Source organism: Diplotaxodon limnothrissa, linkage group LG18, assembly GCF_057381915.1.
Source record: "Diplotaxodon limnothrissa isolate DT_005_m linkage group LG18, D_limnothrissa_male_GT1.1, whole genome shotgun sequence".
Lineage (NCBI taxonomy): Eukaryota > Metazoa > Chordata > Actinopteri > Cichliformes > Cichlidae > Diplotaxodon > Diplotaxodon limnothrissa.
In genome coordinates this window covers 28,914,013-28,935,342 of record NC_140613.1, presented here as the reverse complement: position 1 = coordinate 28,935,342, position 21,330 = coordinate 28,914,013, and the positions used below count along the sequence as shown (strand labels likewise).

At 39.8% G+C, this 21,330-nt stretch overlaps 1 protein-coding gene across 2 annotated transcripts in view; it reads right to left on the bottom strand.

Moving 5' to 3' along the window:
* The window catches only part of carmil3 (capping protein regulator and myosin 1 linker 3), a 101,374-nt gene that overhangs the window by 57,690 nt on the left and 22,354 nt on the right, over positions 1-21,330 (bottom strand). For both annotated transcript variants that reach the window (XM_085377004.1, XM_085377005.1), the window contains exons 9-11: positions 11,329-11,404; positions 8,006-8,094; positions 3,443-3,537 (exon numbers count right to left, since the gene is read on the bottom strand). In XM_085377004.1, coding sequence (XP_085233130.1) covers positions 3,443-3,537; positions 8,006-8,094; positions 11,329-11,404 — 260 coding nt within the window. The remainder of the gene's footprint in view (positions 1-3,442; positions 3,538-8,005; positions 8,095-11,328; positions 11,405-21,330) is intronic.

Genomic DNA, 21,330 nt, shown 5'->3' with positions numbered 1-21,330 from the left:
GTGGGATTCAAACTGGGCTGCTGCACACTGGCCATGTGGCATGTGATCACCTGCACACTGACCACCTGGAAAAAAATATTTCAATGAATGAAGGTAGGGGTGTTTTCACATATCTTTTAGTATAACTTGTTTAGAGGCCGTGTTAGAAGGAAATTACATAGAAAACTACTTGAGATGGGTTATTGTTATGGTAAATATCTGGTACTATGACTCTGTAACTATGGACTCTGAGAAGAATGAATCCTTGAAGTCACTCAAATATCTGAATGTCCAGTCTCTGACAGCAGATTTGCAGGCCTAAATCTACAATTTGCAAAATATGCATTATTTAATTTAGACCCTTTAACTTAAAACCAGCAAAATTGAGAAATATTACAAGTTATTAACAATGCTGGCTGCTTTAGATGAATATTAGTATTTCAAATATTCATATTGGGAAAATGAGAGAACACCATCACAAATTTTGGGTATATTAACAGGAAATTGCTCTTAAAATGAGAGAAAGAAAGGTACGTACCTGGAGATTAACACTAAAGTTGAGGTTTTGTTTTTTTTTTTGCATATTTAAGCTTCAAAATCGGCTAAACCATTCATCATCATATTTTCCATTTGCATGAGAAGATGTAAATAAAATATCAGTCGCATGTCTGCAAAACTCCTGCTTCTACTGCAAATCGCAAATGTTTCCAACAATGTTTGAACCCAGAGAAAGTGACACATCAAGATGGTCATGTGGACTGGGAACATTCTTACTCATTTCAGCACCACTGCATTCTGCTCAGGTCAGACTTTCAATAATGCTCACACAGTCCTATTTTACAAAAAGTACATCACATTGGTAAAGATTTCACTGTCGCTGGCATCGATTTCAAAAGGAGCACATTCTTCACATTCCTCTCCACAGTTTCAATCTCAGTGTTGGTATTTCATGCTTTCTTTGAATAATTTTTTCAGTAGGGGCATAAATCTTAAAAGGCTTGCTTACAGTACATCCCTGCATCTATATGCCCTCACAGAGCTTATATATAGTTTGGCCATGTAACATTAGACTCCCTTATGTATGTACTCTCCAAACCATGTCCTTGTAATTCTAAAAATAAATAATAAATAAAAACCCAACTGACATAATTTACAGCCTTAATTTTTAAACATATTGCAGTGACTAATCCACATGAGCACCTTGTACAAAAGAGTTTCAGCTCAGCAGTTTCATTAAATATACTGCAGCCATGGAGATAATATGAAAGGCTTTGCTTTTATTAAAAATGGAATTCATTGAAATGCCAAAAGTTGTCTCCTAGTTCGTGTCTCCCTCGCATCCTTTTTTTTTTTTTGTTTATTTGTATTTAGAGTAGTTTTACTTTAGGCAACCGCACACACAGACTGAAGGTCATCCTTTGCTGTAAAGATGTGCATTATTGTGATAAGGTTGCAGTCATTTTACAGCTCCAATCACAATAAAGTAAGTATGTGGCCCGCCCCCCCGACACTTGTCACTTGTGAGGTGAGTAGAAGTGACAAGTGTCAGACGTGAGGACAGAAATGAGCTAATAAGTGGCGTTTGCATGCATATAAGGTCTGACTCTGCACACACACTTCAGGCTGCCTGAATTGTATGGTGTTATTTTTGTGCCACTATTCTGTGCGCACATAAAAAAAAAATTGCAGGTGCAAGTGTTGCATTTTGAGGAGAAATTTATTTTGAGCAAAGAAAAGCCAAATTTCTTTGCTCAAATGAACAAAATTCATTGCTGCGTGCAAATGAATTTTGCGTTCAAAAAAATGTATTTCAGTGTTTGCTATTATCCACACACACACACACACACACACACACACACAATAGCAGCCCCTCTCGCTCAGTTTTTGCACTTGCGCTCGCTCGCAATGTGTTGCTTGCGCTTTCAACATTTCTGCCCGTGCGCGCTCAACTCTTTCTGTACACCGTTATATTTGTGCCACAAAACCAGCCAATCACAGACTTGGATGCAAAAAAATCTGATTGGCTGTTTTGGTCTCCAATCAGCTCGAAATGACGAAATGCAATATCCCAGAATCCATTTCGTCCAAAACTCAAACGAGGCAGTGGCGGAGGAACACAGAGTGGCGGAGTTTAAAATATTACTCTTTCTGGGTCACAAAATAAACTTTTAAGATATTTTCATGCGAAAATGGTGCTGTGTAACCTTCAAATATCTGCTTGATTCATCAAGACATCACATATTTGCATAAGTGTTCTAACGTTTTCGGAGATGCCTGTTACCCACCAGCTGACCGCATTTGCCCGGTGGGCCGATGGTGATTTTTCCTTTTTATGTTTGTTTGTTTGTCTTTGTTTGTCTTTGTAACAGTATAAACAATGAAAGGTGGTGGATTAGCCAGTTGGTCATGATCAACTCTGGGCTGGACCAATTACAATACATCCGTATTGAGGGGAAAAGGAATCCCGGACTTCAGGTACAATGAAAAAGACACAAGCTGCCCCTTCTTCTCTCAACCTCTCCCCTCCCTCTCCTGTTGCTACTTCAATCATGAAACTGATCAATGATCAGCTGATCGTCTCTCTTGTTTGTTTATCGCCCACTTTGCGCCAGAAAGAGGAAATCAGCAGGTGTCGCGCTAAACAACAGCAGCACGTTCAAGCTTGATAAGCTGTTGTTAGAATTTATTGGCTGGTCTCCAAGACCAAAACAGCCAATCAGATTTTTTTTGCATCCAAGTCTGTGATTGGATGGTTTTGTGGCACAAATATAACGGTGTACAGAAAGAGTTGAGCGCGCACGGGCAGAAATGTTGAGAGCGCGAGCAACACAATGCGAGCGAGCGCAAGTGCAAAAACTGAGCGAGAGGGGCTGCTATTGTGTGTGTGTGTGTGGATAATAGCAAACACTGAAATACATTTTTTGCACGCAGCAATAAATTTTGTTCACTCAAATTTGGCTTTTTTTTGCTCAAAATAAATTTCTCCTCAAAATGCAACACTTGCACCTGCAATTTTTTTATGTGCGCTCAGAATAGTGGCACCAAAATAACGCCATAGAATTGTGCGTGTTTATTTTTCACTTGCAGAGACAGATCACAAAGTGGCAAAGTGTGTGTGTCTGTGTGTGTGTGTGTGTGTGTGTGCAGAAAGGTCTAAGAGGTTCGGATTGTGTGGTGAGCGGTGAGACCAGAAAAATAAAGGATTTCTCCACAGTGAAAGACCAATCAAAACCTACAGCTTGAAATATATGAAAGAAAAAAATGAGAAAAAACAGACATAAAAGAAAATAAAAGGTTCTGTGAGGACAGGGATTAATTCTGAATTCTTTGAAAGCAAACAAAAGCTGTGAAGTAATAACATGGGGCAGAAACCCCCCCCCCACCCCCCAAAAAACAATCAAAGTTGCCCTGAGAGAGACAGCGGGAGGAGGGAAGAAGAGTTCATAAGAGTCCAGGTTGGTACCTTGGTTGTCTAGTGTGTTATGAGCCAGGTTGAGAGAGTGAATCACAGAGGCTGGGTTCTCTGATAACGCAGATGCCATCTTCTGTGGAAAATCCCTGTGGACAACATTAAAAAGAAAAGTTTTATTTCTGCAAAATTGAAAATTCAATACCGATCTCAGATACTGACGAAACAAATCTCCTGTCTTACCTCAAAGCACTTTACAATAATTCCAGTGTTTTGCTTAAACGTACCAATTAATTGATAAAGGTACTTTAGATTTTTTTAAATTAAGCTAGCATTGCTTTTGCACATGCTTCAAAAAATGTAATGTAATTCAATCAGGTAAACTTTCTAATATTTCAAATTCATCGCATTTCAGGCCATTTTTGTTTTCATTTTGACAATTGGGTCTCATAGTTAATCAAATTCAGAAGTCCAGCATCTCAAATTATTAGAATATGTCATTTCAAGCTTAAATAAAAAATGGTTCAAAACATATAAACATGCATCTTTTGGTTTAGCTCAGCACACTTAGCTGCAATCATGGGGAAGACTGCTGACTTGATAGTTTTCCAGATCATCAACATCCTTCAGGAGAGTAGGCCATGAAAGCTCAATGCTGAAAAGGCTGTCTGTGTGCAGAGGTCTGTGTCGAACAGTATGCATGGAAAGTTGACTGGGAGGGAAAAGTGTGGCAGGAAAAAGTGCACAAACAGTCTTGAGAGAACTGTCAAGAAAAGGCGAGAACACAGGAGAGCCGTGCTGCAAGTGAACTGCGGCTGCTGTCAGAGCATCAAAAGTCACCGCCCACAGACGTCTTTAAGAAAGGAGCTACAAATCTGTCGTAGTCCTCATATCGTTTCACTCCTGAACCAGAGGCAATGTCAGAAGCATCTTACCTGGGATAAGGAGAAAAACTCGGCTCGTGCTCAGTGGTCCAAAGTCTTCTCTTCAGATGAAAAAAAGGTTTCATTTCTATTGAAAATTAATTTTCTAGAGTTTTGAGAAAGAGGAAGAGTGGAGAGCCACAAGTTTGTAAAGTCTGACAATATGGAGTGCCACGTCATCTGCTGGAGTTGCTGAAGATTGGTTCACTGGTCTACCAAAAGCCTTCAGGACACTTTATGCTTCCATCCAGCATCTCCATCAGCTTTATGGAGATGCTGATTTCCTTTTCCAGCAGGACTGGACAGTACCTGCCTGACCACAGTGCCATAACTACTACCAAATGATTTGCTGACTGTGATACTGCTGTGCTCGATTGGCCAGACAACCCTCCTGACCTAAATCCCACAGGGAATCTATTGGGGTATTATTAAGAAGAAGATGAGAAGCACCGGCTATCAAAGCAAGCTGGTCTTCAATAACGCCTCAGCAGTGGCACAAGCTGATGGCCTCCATGTCGCACAGAACTGATACAGTAATTGCTGGTAAAAGAGCCCCAATCACACATCAAGCTGGACATTTCTATATTTAAATCATCTTTTATAACAAATATTGTTATAATATGTGATACTGGATTTCTGATTTTCATAAATATTGAGCTCAAAATTAAAACAAAAATGCTTGTACACTGAACAAAAATATAAACGCAACACTTTTGTTTTTGCTCCCATTCCCCATGGGATGGACGTAGAGACCTAAAATTCATTCCAGATACACAATATAACCATCCCTCCCAAACAGTGGTCACAAATCAGTCCAAATGTGTGGTAGTGGGCACATCTGCTATATTGAGATAATCCATCCCACCTCACAGGTGTGCCACATCAGGATGCTGATCTGACATCATGAGTAGTGCACAGGTGTACCTCAGACTGCCCACAACAAAAGGCCACCCTGGAATGTGCAGTTTTGTCTCACAGCAAAATGCCACAGATGCCACAAGCAATGAGGGAGCGTGCAATTGGCATGCTGACAGCAGGAATGTCAACCAGATCTGTCGCCCGTGCATTGAATGTTCATTTCTCAACCATAAGCCGTCTCCACAGGCGTTTCAGAGAATATGGCAGCACATCCAACCGGCCTCACAACCGCAGACCTCGTGTAACCACACCAGCCCAGGACCTCCACATCCAGCAGGTTCACCTCCAAGATCGTCTGAGACCAGCCACCCAGACAGCTGCTGGAACAATTGGTTTGCACAACCAAACAATTTCTGCACAAACTGTCAGAAACCGTCTCAGGGACGCTCAACTGCATGCCCGTCGTCCTCATCGGGGTCTTGACCTGACTCCAGCTCGTCGCCGTAACAGACTTGTGTGGGCAAATGCTCACATTCGATGGCGTCTGGCACGTTGGAGAGGTGTGCGCTTCACGGATGAATCATGGTTCACATTGTTCAGGGCAGATGGCAGCTGAGAATGTCCCAGTTCTTGCATGGCCAGCATACTCACCGGACATGTCACCCATTGAGCATGTTCGGGATGTGCTTGACCGGCGTATACGACAGCGTGTACCAGTTCCCACGAATATCCAACAACCTCGCACAGCCATTGAAGTGGAGTGGACCAACATTCCACAGGCCACAATTGACAATCTGATAGACTCCATGCGACGATGTGTTGCACTGCATGAGGCAAATGGTGGTCACACCAGATACTGACCGGTTCTGGGTCCCCAGACCCCCAATAGCGCAAAAAACTGCACATTCCAGGGTGGCCTTTTGTTGTGGGCAGTCTGAGGTACACCTGTGCACTACTCATGATGTCAGATCAGCATCCTGATGTGGCACACCTGTGAGGTGGGATGGATTATCTCAATATGGCAGATGTGCCCACTACCACACATTTGGACTGATTTGTGACCACTGTTTGGGAGGGATGGTTATATTGTGTATCTGGAATGAATTTTAGGTCTCTACGTCCATCCCATGGGGAATGGGAGCAAAAACAAAAGTGTTGCGTTTATATTTTTGTTCAGTGTAATAGTCAGTTTACATCTAAAGATTATGGAATTTATATAAGTTGATCTTTTAAAAAAACAGAAAATTTCAAGAAAATTTCAAGATTTTCTATTTTTGAGATGCACTAGTACAACTTATTCTGTCTTTTAGCCAATTGGTAGCTTATTCTCAGCTGACCAAGGCTAGTTTGAACAAAACTCTGATGAACAGATTACAGCCAAGCAAAGTTAGCTAGTAAACTTGCTCCATCTAACTTGTAAAGAGTCAAACATTTCCCTCTGGAGAGAAACAAGGACTGTAAATAATTGACTTACTTTTGTCTGTCGGCTACAAACACCACTCAGAATGAAAGCTAATGTTTATCAATGTCCACTGCTTCCCAACACTTCTGCACATATTGCTCATCCACAGAACAATATGTACACAATGGCAGAACAAATTAATTATACAGTAGCAGATTTATAAACCCCACAGGAACATCCTAATATATATATATATATATATATATATATATATATATATATATATATATATATATATATATATATACACACACATATTCATTAGTGGAAGTTTAACCACTTGGAACAAGATGTCTCCTACAGCCCTGAAAGCAAGGCAAGTTTCCAAGTTAGTTTGACTTCTGGAGTTTGACTGGGTCCCAAATTAGCTGTATTGTTATAAATCCCGCTCGCAGGTACATCTCTTAATTTCTGATTGTAGACACAACAATTTCACCAGAAGATTTACCAGTTACCAAAACATATATCTCACAGGTAGAGTTCCCAAAGATCTAAAAGGTAAAATAGACAAAAAACATTTACATTCAATGTTGTTCCCAAAGTTTTATTTGGGCAGAATTGCTATTTATTTCGAGGCAAATCTCCAAGCATTCATGTAGTCAGGATTACTCGATCTCCTTTAATGTTTGAAGTAAACAATCAAGTGAAAAGTGACATTTTATATTTGTGCCGGAAATCTGTGTTGAAATTCCACATCAGAAACTATATTTGTCAGTATAGGCGCCTTAAATCATATACTATTTGAGTATCTTAACATATTGTATTGTATTGAAGTCTATTATTCTCTTGTTGAAGGTAAGAGCTTTTGGCATAGTGCTTGTAGAGCACCTCCAACAAAAATGACCCTTTCTATTGGAAGTGATTTAACACAGGGGAAGTATAAAAACTCCATCAATATGCTGCAGTAAATCATCGTGCCCTCGGGCAGCCAATTCATCTCAATTAATACTAAATAAGAAAACTGCTCTGCTAAATGATACAAGCCATACATAGAAGGTGGAATGTCTTGCCAGATGAAGCCCAAAATTTCACATCTATTTCAATGGAGAAACAATACACCTGCTACAAGCAGATAGGTGGGGAGGCTTTATTTGAGCTTTATTGGATGAAAGAGTGGAGGTTAAGAGAGGCGAGAGACAGCAGGGGAGGGGAGGAGAAGTGGAGAGGTGAGGTGAGCTTAGGTGGAGAGGTGAGACAAGACTTGTGTAAGTGAAAAGAGAGGAGACAAAGGAGGAGAAAGAGTGAGAAAAGATTGGAGAGTGCAAAAGGATAAAAGAGAAGAGGTGAAGGGGCAAGGAGAAGAAAAGGAGAGGAAATTAGATTAAGAGAGGCGAGGGTAGGGCTGATGATGATGTCAGGAAATAGGAAACCTACGATTTGAGTCCCGCATTCTCCAGAGTGAGCTCCTCCAGACTGTTGGACTTGCTGATTGTGTGTAGAACCTGGTCCACCACCTCTGACCCCTGCAGAAAAAACACACAGCACATGTGGAACGTGGTGGTGTCGAGCCGCAGTGGAGGCCAGAAAAAGTGAACTACAAGCAGGGCTGTAACAAAATAATCTACAACTTATTTATTTATTTTTTGCATCTATTTTATTGTTGTGCCTATAAAAGATTAAGTACATAAATAGAAAAAAAAGCCCATGATAGTTTCCTAAAACCCTTGATGCTCTATTCTACAAATTACTTTTTGTCTAATGATCCAAAACCAGGATCTACTCATTTATTTTTTCAAAAAAACAAAAAAAACAAGCTGTAAATCCACCCAGTGCACAATGGAAATAAGGTGCTGTATCTGCCCTGTATCTGCTTTTAAAGAGGAAGCCTATAGACTGATGTTAGAAAAAAATCTTTAAATGAACTTCAAATCATATCTTATCTTTGGTTTTACACACAATGCCTTCGAATAGGCACAAAATCAATCAGTGTCTTAATTATAATGAGTATAATTACCATTTCATTTTTGTTGAGACTAAAAATAAGAGTTAACTCTATGATAAAGTTTCAATAAATTACCATATTCTTTGGACCATAAGACACATCGCATTATAAGGCGCATTAAGCGAAACAAAACAGTCAGATAAGTCAAACTTTACTCAGCTCATTCTTCTTACTTCCTCCACTTCCCTACCATTGATTCATTAATGTTTAATTCTCTCACAGCCACTCTATTCCCATGTTGTTGCAGTATATTAATGACTAACCTCGTATTGTGGATGGATTATCTCAGTTGTTCTCCTAACTGACGTTTGGTCGGTTTACTATGGGGCGCCGTTTGTAAAGTGAAACATGCTGAAATTAACGGCAACATTTTTCCACATTTAGCTCAAAACAAGTCATTTTTTACAACATTTAGTAAAATATTTGTAACTTTTCATATTTAAAACAGAATTTTGAATGTTAAATCTAAATGTTAAATATTCAATCTAAAGGTTAAATGGCCTGTATTTATATAGCGCTTTACTAGTCCCTAAGGACCCCAAAGCGCTTTACATATCCAGTCATCCACCCATTCACACACACATTCACACACTGGTGATGGCAAGCTACATTGTAGCCACAGCCACCCTGGGGCGCACTGACAGAGGCGAGGCTGCCGGACACTGGCGCCACCGGGCCCTCTGACCACCACCAGTAGGCAACGGGTGAAGTGTCTTGCCCAAGGACACAACGACCGAGACTGTCCAAGCCGGGGCTCGAACCGGCAACCTTCCGATTACAAGGCGAACTCCCAACTCTTGAGCCACGATCACCCTTAAATGTTAAATCTAAATGTTAAATCTAAATATTATATTTAAATCTAAATGTTAAATGTTAAATCTAAATATTATATTTAAATCTAAATCTAAATGTTAAATCTAAATGCTAAATGTTAAATGTTAAATCTAAATGTTTAGGCTAACATGCAAATTTATTGCACGGATCAGCGGAAATACCAAAATAAAAGCTTTCCGAAAACCTTCGGTGCAAAAGTGTGCCGGTAGTGGTCAGACACGTTCTCACTCCCAAAGCATAATAATTTTCGCTAGGTGACAAATTGTCAACATTTTATGCTTTCGGGTACCCAACACGTTCCTAAATTACGGCAACAGAAAAAGGAGAGCACATGAGAACCGTTTGGACTCAATCTACACGTTCGTTCATTTTCTAAAAATCGCTTTGGAAAACACTATTTTACGTCATTTAACTGCTAGTAAAGGTTAGGAATAAGGTTATAGTTAGATAAGGTTAGGTTTAGGGCTGGAACACATGGCTGGAACGTCTATTATGGCGGGACCGTCATTCCACTGGAATTCAGCCATAACCCGACCATGAGAAAGCACGTCCGGCGATTTAGCTGAAAACATCGGAAGATCCATTTTGTCGGCCATCCAAAGGTTTAGCAGTAGTGCACTCTTAGCAGCTGCAGTCTCCACTTCACAATCGCTGCAGCACATGTCCAGCAAAATCGCTGGACATGCTCGTAGGCAAGAAGTGAAGCAGCACATGGCGGGGAGAAGCGAGGAAGAGAACAGACACGATTTTGCACCGGAGGTTTTCGGGAAGCTTTTATTTTGGTATTTCCGTTGATCCGTACAATACATTTGCATATTAGCCTAAACATTTAGGTTTAACATTTAGCATTTAGATTTAACATTTAACATTTAGATTTAAATATAATATTTAGATTTAACATTTAACATTTAGATTTAAATATAATATTTAGATTTAACATTTAACATTTAGATTTAACATTTAACATTTAGATTTAACATTTAGATTTAATATTTAACATTTGATGAAAAGTTACAAATATTTTACTAAATGTTGTAAAAAATTACTCGAAAAAACATGTTTTTGTAAGGTTTTGAGCTAAATGTGGAAAAATGTTGCCGTTAATTTCAGCATGTTTAACTTTACAAACGGCGCCCCATAGTTTACAGCATCCTGCCACGCGATTGTATTTGTCCCTAACCATCGGGAACCTTCACGTTAACTTTTATCGAGTGGAAAAAATTAGCATTCATCCTCCAGCATCACTGTGTTTATGTTATGCTAACATAGCTGTGTCGCTAGCGATCACGTAGCACAATGTTATATACCAGCTAGTCCAACTTCAGTAACCCTACAAATGTCACTACTGTTTAGTTTCCTGTCCTCATTTATGTTGGAAGTGATAGCAGAGCTGTACGTTTTAATTTTTTCAGAAATCTCTCAGTCAGAACATGGTATATCATGTTTAGGTGCAAACTAGCGAGCTAACTTCCTGCTAACTTCTAACTCTGTTAAATTTAATAGATTCTGTTTTCATGATGCCAGGATGTTAAACTTAATTGTTACACCTGGTAAAGCAGCAACACTGATCATTTTATTAAAGATGAAAGACAGTTTTTAACTCTCAGTGACGCCACAGTGTTCGTTTGACTTTGGGACCTGAAGCAGATGGAGTTTAGGACTCAGATCACTCCAGGAAGCTCCTGACTAAGGTAGCCGTAATGCTCCGAAAATTTAGTGTTAGCATGGTAACTATTAAGTGTTTTGAGAAACACAAAGAAATGATAATTTTCTAAAAACGCCAAAGAGACAAGCTGATTTAATAAAATAATAAATCAATAGACAACACAAGAGAGCAAACGTTTACATTTACAAACATTGTTTGTCTACATCTGGAGAGACAATTCTTAAGTGAGGGAGATTTAAAAAAAAAGATATTTACTATGCGCATGTCTTTGCAGTACAGCTTGGTGAACCAGGTGTTGTAGGCAATGGATGCCACAATCACTGCCAAGTCCCTGGAAAGAAGATGACAGACAAAATTCAAAACTTTAAATTAGCAAACTCCATCTGCTCAAAACCATTTGATCCCATTGATCTATAAATTTGCATTATCTCAGGCCAAACTTATTCTATGCTCTGCATTTAGTAAAAAGCAGTTTATCATTGTGACAGGGAGAACAGCACGGGCAGGGCTGCTTTCTAAAAGATGACTGATACTGCAGTCCTGCTGAGGAGAAGAAGCAGAGTGAAATGGAAAAAAAGGAAAGGAGAGAGAGATGTAAAGATCGATGGCCGGGTCAGTGGATTATTTAATAAAGCCACACTCTGATCCCAACTACAGACCTCAAACACTGCTACATCCACTACTGTACACCCAGACATAGAGCCCACAGATGATCCTGTGTATGCGTTTGGGAGGGAGAAAGTGAGAGAACAGAGAGAGCGAGAGAGGGTGTTATTTAGAATCCTCCAAGGTCCAACTATGGCCGTACTGCTGCTACACCTGCTATACATCATCTGACAAACAAGCAGCAACACAGAGAGAAGGGATGCACAGAGAAAGCGAATACACACAGGGAAAGACGAAGAAAGGATGATACGGAGGAAAACACAGAGTGAAAGGGGGGAAAGGAGGAGGAAAGAGTGTAATCGGACCAAGGATGTTTCTGTTGCAGTAACCAGGACATTACAGTTTATCTCAGAGGAATAAAATGGCTACAGGCTGTGTTCTTTTTTCATTAGCATGACAGCCGTCAGGCCAGTCCATTCTGACAAACACGGCCAAGTCTGTGCAAGCGAGCAGATGATGCACACGTCAAGATTCATCAGCACTGTCTGATTCATGTTTTGACAGCAGGACATGTAATTGACCTCTATGATCCAGCTCAGTCGTGCAGCGTGTTGGTGTTTATGTGTCAATTTGTACTGGTACGTGCGGACGCGGTGGCACAGTGGGTCAATCTGCTGCAGTTTATGTCCTTAATTGGATCGTTTTAGGTTTAGGACAGGGATATGAAACTTTATCCCTTTCAAACTTCAGTCATCTGCAGCAAGAAGGAATTAGAGGCAAGAGAGCAGAGTGGCCAGTCAACAGTCATTTCTTACAGTGCTCTGGGGAAAATGCACATCGATATCAACATGGATACTTGACCGATTTTCCTGCATACGGGTCAGGAATAGACACCCCCCGAAGCTTTTTCCTTTAACAATAACATTTCAGAGACTACTTTTCTAACCAGTGAAGAGGAAATAAAGTGTGAAAAACAGGATTACCAAGATACAGTTGGAGCAATCACAGAGAAAGGTGTCAAAGGAACCCCTCTACTTTAGCTGTCTTAAGCCTGCCAGGACTATTCTTCCTCACTAACCAAAAAGGAAAATAAAGTATAAATGCACATAAATACTGTATTTTGAGCATTTCGTGATCTGTTATCAAGGACTCCATTTGAAATAAAAACACACCACAGGTTAGACAGCAATTTTTACAAACAGTTTTAAAAAATTGGGATTACCAAAAATGATGGGTTTACCAAATATTAAATTTTATTATTGGACTAATAATTTAAGAATAACTCAATTCTGATTGCAATCTGACTCATTTTGGCTGTCATCAGTTTGGCTTACAATGGAAGCTGCTTCTCGTGAGTTGGTATCTCTGTCAGCCTCAGCTCACTCCATGAAAAGTTCCTCTTCTGAGTATAATAAAGACATTATTGTCTTTAGTATAATAAGGCTGGGAATCTGGAGGCAATCCAAGCACAATTTTCATAGCCAAACATATTCAATATCTGCTCCTGTAACTGTAAATCATGTCTTTCGTCCATATTTAACAGATGAATCATTTCAAACTTGGCCCAACCTCATATAAATATCTCTATATTAATAAAACGTTTGCCCCTTTCCATCAGTTGTCTGATAAAGTTGGATAACCTAAACATAATTTCTTTAGATATTTACAAATCTGTAGATTTATGAGCAAAACATTCCCTTAGTGTCCAGGTTTTCGATACTTGAACTAGAAAGGAATGATTTCATATACTGTATTTATTCTCAGAATCCCTCCTTTCATCTGGTTTCCCTGAAATCTTTCAAAACATGCCCTTCATAATGCACATAAATCATCTTTTTGGATTAACTCCATTTAAAAGCATGCACCGCTTACATTTATTACGAAGTTTAACATTTCTCAATTTTATAAAGACAAACCTAACTTGTGACAGGTGTTGTCAAGTCCCAGGAAAATCACGTTCATGTTTTGATCTTGCACGGTTTTGCAGCACTTCTGTGAAGAAATTTTGGATCCTGATCAAATATCACTGGAAAACCAGTGGAACCTAATGCTCTGATGGATTGTGTTTTTTATACTGCCTTTGCTACTTTACTGCCTAAATGTAAAACACGACTTAAGCGAAAATCTCCCATAGCTCCCCTACATATTCAATGGATAAGAGAAGCTGTTAGTATGTGTTGCTGCTCTACTTTGAAACAGCTAAGGGCCTTCAGACAGAAATTTAACATGATGTGGGACCTTTTTCACAAATACGTTAAACAGTTGGACTTTTCAAATATCAGATTCTATATGAAGCTTTTTTAAGGCATCGCAGGTTAAGAGTTATTGTTGTTCACGATTTATTTATTTATGTTATTTATTTATTTATCATTTTTGATATGGATATGTAAATTGGAAAATACAGCAACTTGAAATTTGTTTTATGCAACTTGTACAATATCAATAAGGCTGAGCTGGTCTCTTTAAAGGAATATGCCTGCTCTTCCCACTGCTTAGCTTTGATCACAATTACTGTCACTTTTGTTGTTGTTTTTTATTGTCCTGTTGCCAAATTCGATACATTAAAACAAAATTAAAGAGTGTTCAAGTTCGATCAGATGATTGTTTTTACAGATAGTCCTGCCCTATCGACTGCACACTTCTATCTGCGAAATCAGTTTTGGGTAAAGGCAAGAGAGGATTTTAAGGACTGGATAATATATAATAATTAGGTTTACATATATACACACACTCACTGATAAACATGTATTTGTCCACAGGAAAGGCTGAACTCCACTGAAGATAATAGTGGTGCTTGACAGGAGGATCCTTTCCATAGCAAAGAAAAATCCATTCAGAATATAATAACCTTCGGAACAGAAAGGCCAGATAAGAGTTTGACAAAAAACATCTAAAAAAGCCAGACCAGCTCTGAAACTGGCTCCTTTGCACAGATGAAAAGATTGCCTGTGGCAAAATGACTGAAGGAAAGAGAAAAGCATGGAGAGGGCTTGGAAAAGCTCATGAACGGAGGCATAGTACAACCCCTAGAAAACACAATGAAGAAAGTGTGATACGTGGGCACGTGTGGTCTATCATGGCTCTGGGTCACTAGTGTTAACTGATGATGTTAACAGATGAGTAAACTGTGAGGAGGAGAGTTAAAACTTCTGCTTGGATTCAGCCAAGTGCAGCAAAGTTATCTGGACAGCGATTCACGGTATAGACAGACAAACACTGCAAGAACTACCCAGAAGGGTTTTTAAAGGTCATGATGGGCAATTATGCAAAGGGCAGTCAATCAACTCATCTTAACCCAATCAAGCATCGATTACAATGAAGGAAAAACAAAAACACAAGGAAGCAAGGACAAACAACAACTGAAGACAGCTTAAGTAAAGGCCTGATCAAGCATCGCAAATCCATAGTTTGGTGATGTCAACGGGTCCCAGACTTTAAGCAGCTATTACCTGCAAGGAATTGTCAATAAAGCATTAAAATAACAGTTTAATTTATGATTATGGTAATTTGTCCAATTACATTTAAGTGCCTGAAATGAAAAATGTCTATAACTCTTCAATGCTGCATGCAGTATTTCTGTTAAAAGACAGAGAACATGTGCACTTTAAGCAAATATTCATATTCAATAACTCATAACTATAGCTTCATGTTCTGGTAAATGGCTAAAATAACTACAAAAAACAAAGTGCCCAGAAATGTGTGGAATTAACTGTATACAGTTCTTCCACAAGCATAGTTGGAAAATATTAGGTTCTTGTTACTGGGTGTACTTTAGAGAATATAATTGGAGCACATAGATGTCAAACATACAGACTGTGGGCCAGAACTAGCAGGCCAAAGGGTCCAATTTGACTCAGTGGGTTGCAGAGGAGGAAGCCATAATTTCTGGACCATTAAGCATTGTGTTGCAGGCTGTTAAGAACGGATCATGTCATAGAATTGCTTGTCCAAAACTATTAATTTTATCTAGGCAGAGGTCTGATTTTTTGTCAGTTTTACAGCCTTCTTTTGTACCCGCAACCTGCATACCACACAAAGTAGGTAATTAAGCTAAGAAGCTGTGTATGCACATTTCCTTGATTTACAACAGTCACATTTCTTTATAATGAAAATAGATTGGCAGAAAGTGGAAAAAAATTAGACAGTTGAAAATTGCCCTTATTTTTCTTAAGACATGTCAGGCTGTGTCATGGTCCTGGGTTTTAGAGCCAGTGTTTTTTAATTTTGCACTTTCTAGTTCTGTTGGTTGTTCGTTTTATCTTGGTTCTTGGTTTACTTTTCATGTATTATTCAGAGATTTTGTGTTATTCCTTTTGCTGGTTGGGGTTTGTTATTTACACTATATTATTATGTATCATTATTTATTATTTAAACTATAAATGTATTATTTATAGCCACAGAGTGCTATTAGTTTTGCTGTCTAGTTTCTGTTCAGGGTTATAGTTTGTTAATATTGCATTTCTTCCTTCAGTTTATCCTGCCTCCCCCATACTCTCCGGGTCTTCTTACGTCTCCTTCACTGTGTTAATGTTCCTATTTTCAGTTACTTCCTGTTTTATTTTGATAGTGTCTTGTTTCATGTGTGCTGTATTTAGTTTTGCTTCCCTTGTCTTGTTTTCCCCGATTAGTTCCAGCTGTGTACCCCAGTGTTTCCCATTACCCTAGTTATGTAGAGTGTATTTATAGCCTTTGTCTACCCTAAGGGCTTTGTTGCATCTTACTGTTTACACACCTCTGTTTTCCCTCATGGATCTCCAGTTTGGATTTATGGTTTTCACCTGCCTTTGAACTGTCTGCCTGGCCTTAATAAATGTTTGTTTTCTGTTCTTTAATTCTGTGCCTTGAGTCTGCATTGGGTAAATCATTCTAAACATGATCACCCCTCATTTCCTGTTTTGTTTTGTTTTTTGTGAAATTTCATGAAATTGGTCTTAAGAAATAGTTTTCCTGGTTTAATTAAAAGTTTGTCTTAAGACGTAAGATTTTCACTTATACCTGACACTTGAATCTGACCATTTTCAGAAGACTATTTTTTGTTTGTTAAGCTGCTTAACACTGACCAATGAATCTGACTGCAACAGCTTCATTTATCATTGGTCTCTCCAGAGCCCAAATCTCAACATTACTGAAGCAGTGAAGCATCTTGACAGAGAACAGAAACAAAGGCAAACAACCTCCAAAGAAGCCCGGAGAACTATTCCTGAAGAGAGTTCATGCCGTTCAGGTTTCAATAAACTCCTGCACTATTTCCCATTCTTAGCAAAATATAAAGAAAAAGAGGATAGCTTAAGACTTTTGCAAAGTACTGTATGCTTAATTGTTTTCTTGCAAGAAGACAGCTTGGAGGACAGGACCAACTTCACACCCGATCAGATCTGCACACTGTTAGACCTCTGCCTCACCACTACATATTTCAAGTACAACGAAGGCTTTTACAGACAAAAACATGGCTGTGCCATGGGCTCCCCCGTGTCACCTATTGTAGCCAACCTTTACATGGAGGAAGTGGAAAGGAAGGCTCTTGGCTCTTTCAAAGGAAGAGTACCCAGCCACTGGTACAGATATGTGGACGACACCTGGGTCAAAATCAAGACACAAGAAGTGGAATCCTTCACTGCGCACATTAACGCTGTGGATAAAAACATCAAGTTCACCAGGGAAGACACAAAGGACAACTGTTTGCCTTTCCTGGACTGCGCCGTGCACATTGAAGAGAACGGCAAACTCAACATCGAAGTTTACCGGAAGCCCACACACACGGACCAGTACCTCCTCTTTGACTCCCATCACCCTTTGGAACACAAACTTGGAGTAATTAGGACCCTACACCACCGGGCAGAACATGTTCCCTCTAAGCCTGAAGGAAAAAAGAAGGAACACACACATGTAAAGGAAGCACTCAAAACGTGCGGCTATCCTAAATGGGCGTTCTTAAAGTCAGCAAAGAGGCACAGAAAAGAAGACCAGACACCAGCGAGGGAGGATAAGAAGGACAGACGCAACAACATTGTCATCCCCTATGTAGCCGGTGTATCAGAGAAACTCAGGAGAGTTTTCTCCAAGCATGACATTTCAGACCCAGCAACACGCTCAGACAGAAACTGGTTCACCCGAAAGACAAAACGCCAAAACACAAACTTAACAATGTGGTGTATGCTGTACAGTGCAGCGAGGAATGCTCAGACCTCTACATTGGAGAGACCAAACAGCCACTTCACAAGCGCATGGCACAACACAGAAGAGCCACCTCCACAGGACAAGACTCAGCAGTCCATCTGCATCTTAAGGATAAAGGACACTCTTTCGAGGATGCCAATGTTCACATTTTGGACAGAGAGGACAGATGGTTTGAAAGAGGAGTGAAAGAAGCCATCTATGTCCACTGTGAGCGGCCATCTTTGAACAGAGGCGGGGGTTTACGACACCAACTCTCTGCCATCTATAATCCAGTTTTGAGATCCCTTCCCAGACGCCTTAACGCCCACTCACATCCTGGGCCATCTGACCTCAGGAATTCGCATGATAAGGTGGGGCCAGGTTTCACAATGAACACACCCGAAACTCTGGCTGATTGGGACCCACGCCCAGTTTCCCACCTTGGCTCAGGCGATTAGAGGATCATCAGGGGGTCCTTTTGTCCCTCTGTGGGGGGTCACTCCCACTAGGTTTATATCTGGGACTCTCCACCATTTGACCTTAGAACTGAAGAAGCTTCTCAGATGAGAGGTGAAACGTCTTCAAGCAACTTAAAGAAGTCCAGACGCTTTTCTTTCCAAGCTCCTTTGATCACTATCATGAAGGAAGACTAATAAAGTACCAAGATTGAAAACTCTTGATCGACCGATCAGATTTATCGTACATTGGTGGTAATTTACCGATCTATCAGTATAAGCATTTTCAACGTCAAATACATGAAAATTTCAAAAGTAATGTAAACAATAGATACAAGAAATGCCCTTCAACCATTTTATTGAAGTTGATGTCGCATAGTTTGCCCATCAGAGGGCACTCCGCATCTTCCTTGTTGGCAACATACATGTTTGGGAAACCATAAACACAACAACCAAGCAGCAGCTAACAGAACATAAATAATTATGAAAATCTATTATTTGAATGTGGATTTTTAAAATAACCAAATCTTGGCTGGGCATCAAACTGACGATCAAAATTCCTTAGACTCTCCACTACTTGCCAAACAATATATTAATGAAAATACTCTATAAGGTCATTTATCAGCATTACAGGTGCTAAGTAACCTTTCAACAGAGTCTAAGTGGTTAATCTAGGCTAACAGTCTGATAGCGTTAGCATCATCTTGACTGACATCTTGACAGTAACTATTTGAACCATAATAAAATTCAAAGTCTTCTAAGTGCTGCAAAAATAAAGCAAATCCTATCAGCCGCTCCAGCAGGAAGAAAGCTCCATTCAAAGCATATGAAAGTGCTGCATTGCAATGAATCAAAGTTACAGTTTAACTCCGTTCTAAACACAACTCAGATCCAGTAATAGTGACAGGTGGGGCAGATGGCCCGGCTTGTTATGGAGTCCAACTTTAGTAACAGGAAAAATTAAACCAGTCAGAAAGTTGGAAAGCAGCTGGACACTCTACATAGACAAGCGCTTATTAGCATGTGTGTATGCACGCAGAGGGTGGACTGTCAATCCAAGAGGTGCCTCTACATGTTCTTGAGTCAGCAAGGCGTAACAGTTTTTTCTCTCTCTGTCTCTCTCATTCGCCAAACAAGCAACTGTATGAAACCACAGAATCTCTACCCAAATTCACACACACTCCACCTATTTGTGACTTTGCAGTAGACACACAGAACCCAGAGTGACAGCGACTCAGCCGAGGAGAACGAATGGGGAGCCAATACAGGAAGCAAAGATGACGAGGACGAGACGGGCCCTGAAAAAAGGTGTCCGTTTTCAGTCAACACGAGTGAGCACAGTCTGTGTTTGGACAGACAGCAGTCAGCAGAAAAAGCATCGCCCTGTCGCTCGCGGTAACGGTAGATGAGATCAATCGGGGGAGATGGAGGGAATAGAAATGTGAAAGGACAAGGAAGGGAGGGAAAGAGTAATGCACCACAAATAGCCTCTGGCACATGATCACGGAACAACCCATTCTTACATCGTTTGTGTGGCCATTTTACAGACTTTCTTGATTATTTCCTGCATTTATTTATTTATTTATTTTTGTGATATTCTTCGCTTCCTTTATCAGCCGTGATTTGATACGGGCTGGGCTCATGGGAACAATATGCTGAAGGAAGATCTTGAAAAACAGCAGCTCCCACTTTATCACAATGAATATGAAGAAATTGTACAAAAAAACAAACAAACAACAACAAAAACAACAGAAAGGCAGCGATTTGGGCTCTCAATGCGAAAGACATTAATATATTCATGAGCCTCTGCTGCAATCATGTTTCTATGAATGGATTTTTGATTTACCACCATAGCAAGGTTTCACTCCTATGATGAGATCTACGTTTTTAAATGTGAATATGTTTTCTAAGTCAGAAGTGCTGTTGCTACACAAGAAAATAGAAACCATACATACACTTCTGGGCTTTTTAAGGACAAAACAAATAAATAAATGAATCTTGAAACAAAAATAAGCTCGTCTGAATTCTGCTTTTGCATGTCAGCTGTCAAATCCTTTTATGATCGTATCAGTTGGGCAAGTTCTGCGCTCCGACACTATACGTCTGAAAAAGTAGACGCACACACAGACAAAAAAAAGGTACCAGCAGGGAAGTAGAGGAGAGCACACATGGCATCTTAAAGTTGTGGATTCTGCCTCTGAAGGTGTTTCATTCCACATCATCTAAGATCTTAGCAAACTTCTAACAAAACCCAACAGAAGCACAGGAGGGAAAGGGAGCCAGAGAGTCAACAGAAGAGTAGTGCACTCAAAATTTTAACCACAGAGGGTCTTGTTAGACAAATAGCCGCTCTCGTGTAAGGAAAGATGAACAGTGACAGCTGAAGAGACACACAGGAAAAGAAGAAGAAGAAAAAAAAAAAACAGTCCACCGTGATGCAAAATAAAATGCAGACCTCTTCCAAAACTACAAGGCACTCATAAAGCCCAAGAACACAGATGTGTTTTTATTGTTTTTGGTCTTTACTCCAGAGCACTGGGATATAAAATCACCATTAGTTTTAAGTGCTGAGTTTTGACTTTCAATTCCCCGTCGACCGCTTTATTACATTTGTTTACAACACACCTAAACCCAGTGAGATGGTAATTCTGGACCCATAATCAATTTATGCAGTTTTCTTATCTTCTACAGTTCAGAGCCATAAATCAGTTCACGCATGTTGGTAATAATGTCTTCTTTTTTCCCTCTTCTCTATGTTGACAGAATGAAAAGGTCAAACTGGGCCTCGAGAGCAGGGAAGAATTTGGTTGAGCTGATACAAACTTTTCATTCTCTACACGAGGAGATGATTTTGTAAGCTGTCATCCAGAGACCAATTAGAGAACTGTAACCCTGAACTCCAGCAGGAGCAAATGGATAATTCTGTAAAACCTCCCACTTCAACTCTGATTAGGTGAAGAGAAAAGAGAGCAGGAAAAAAAAGGTCTATATCTTATTTCATTTCAAAAGATCCGTGCCCATAAAGCAATGTGGTTTCCGT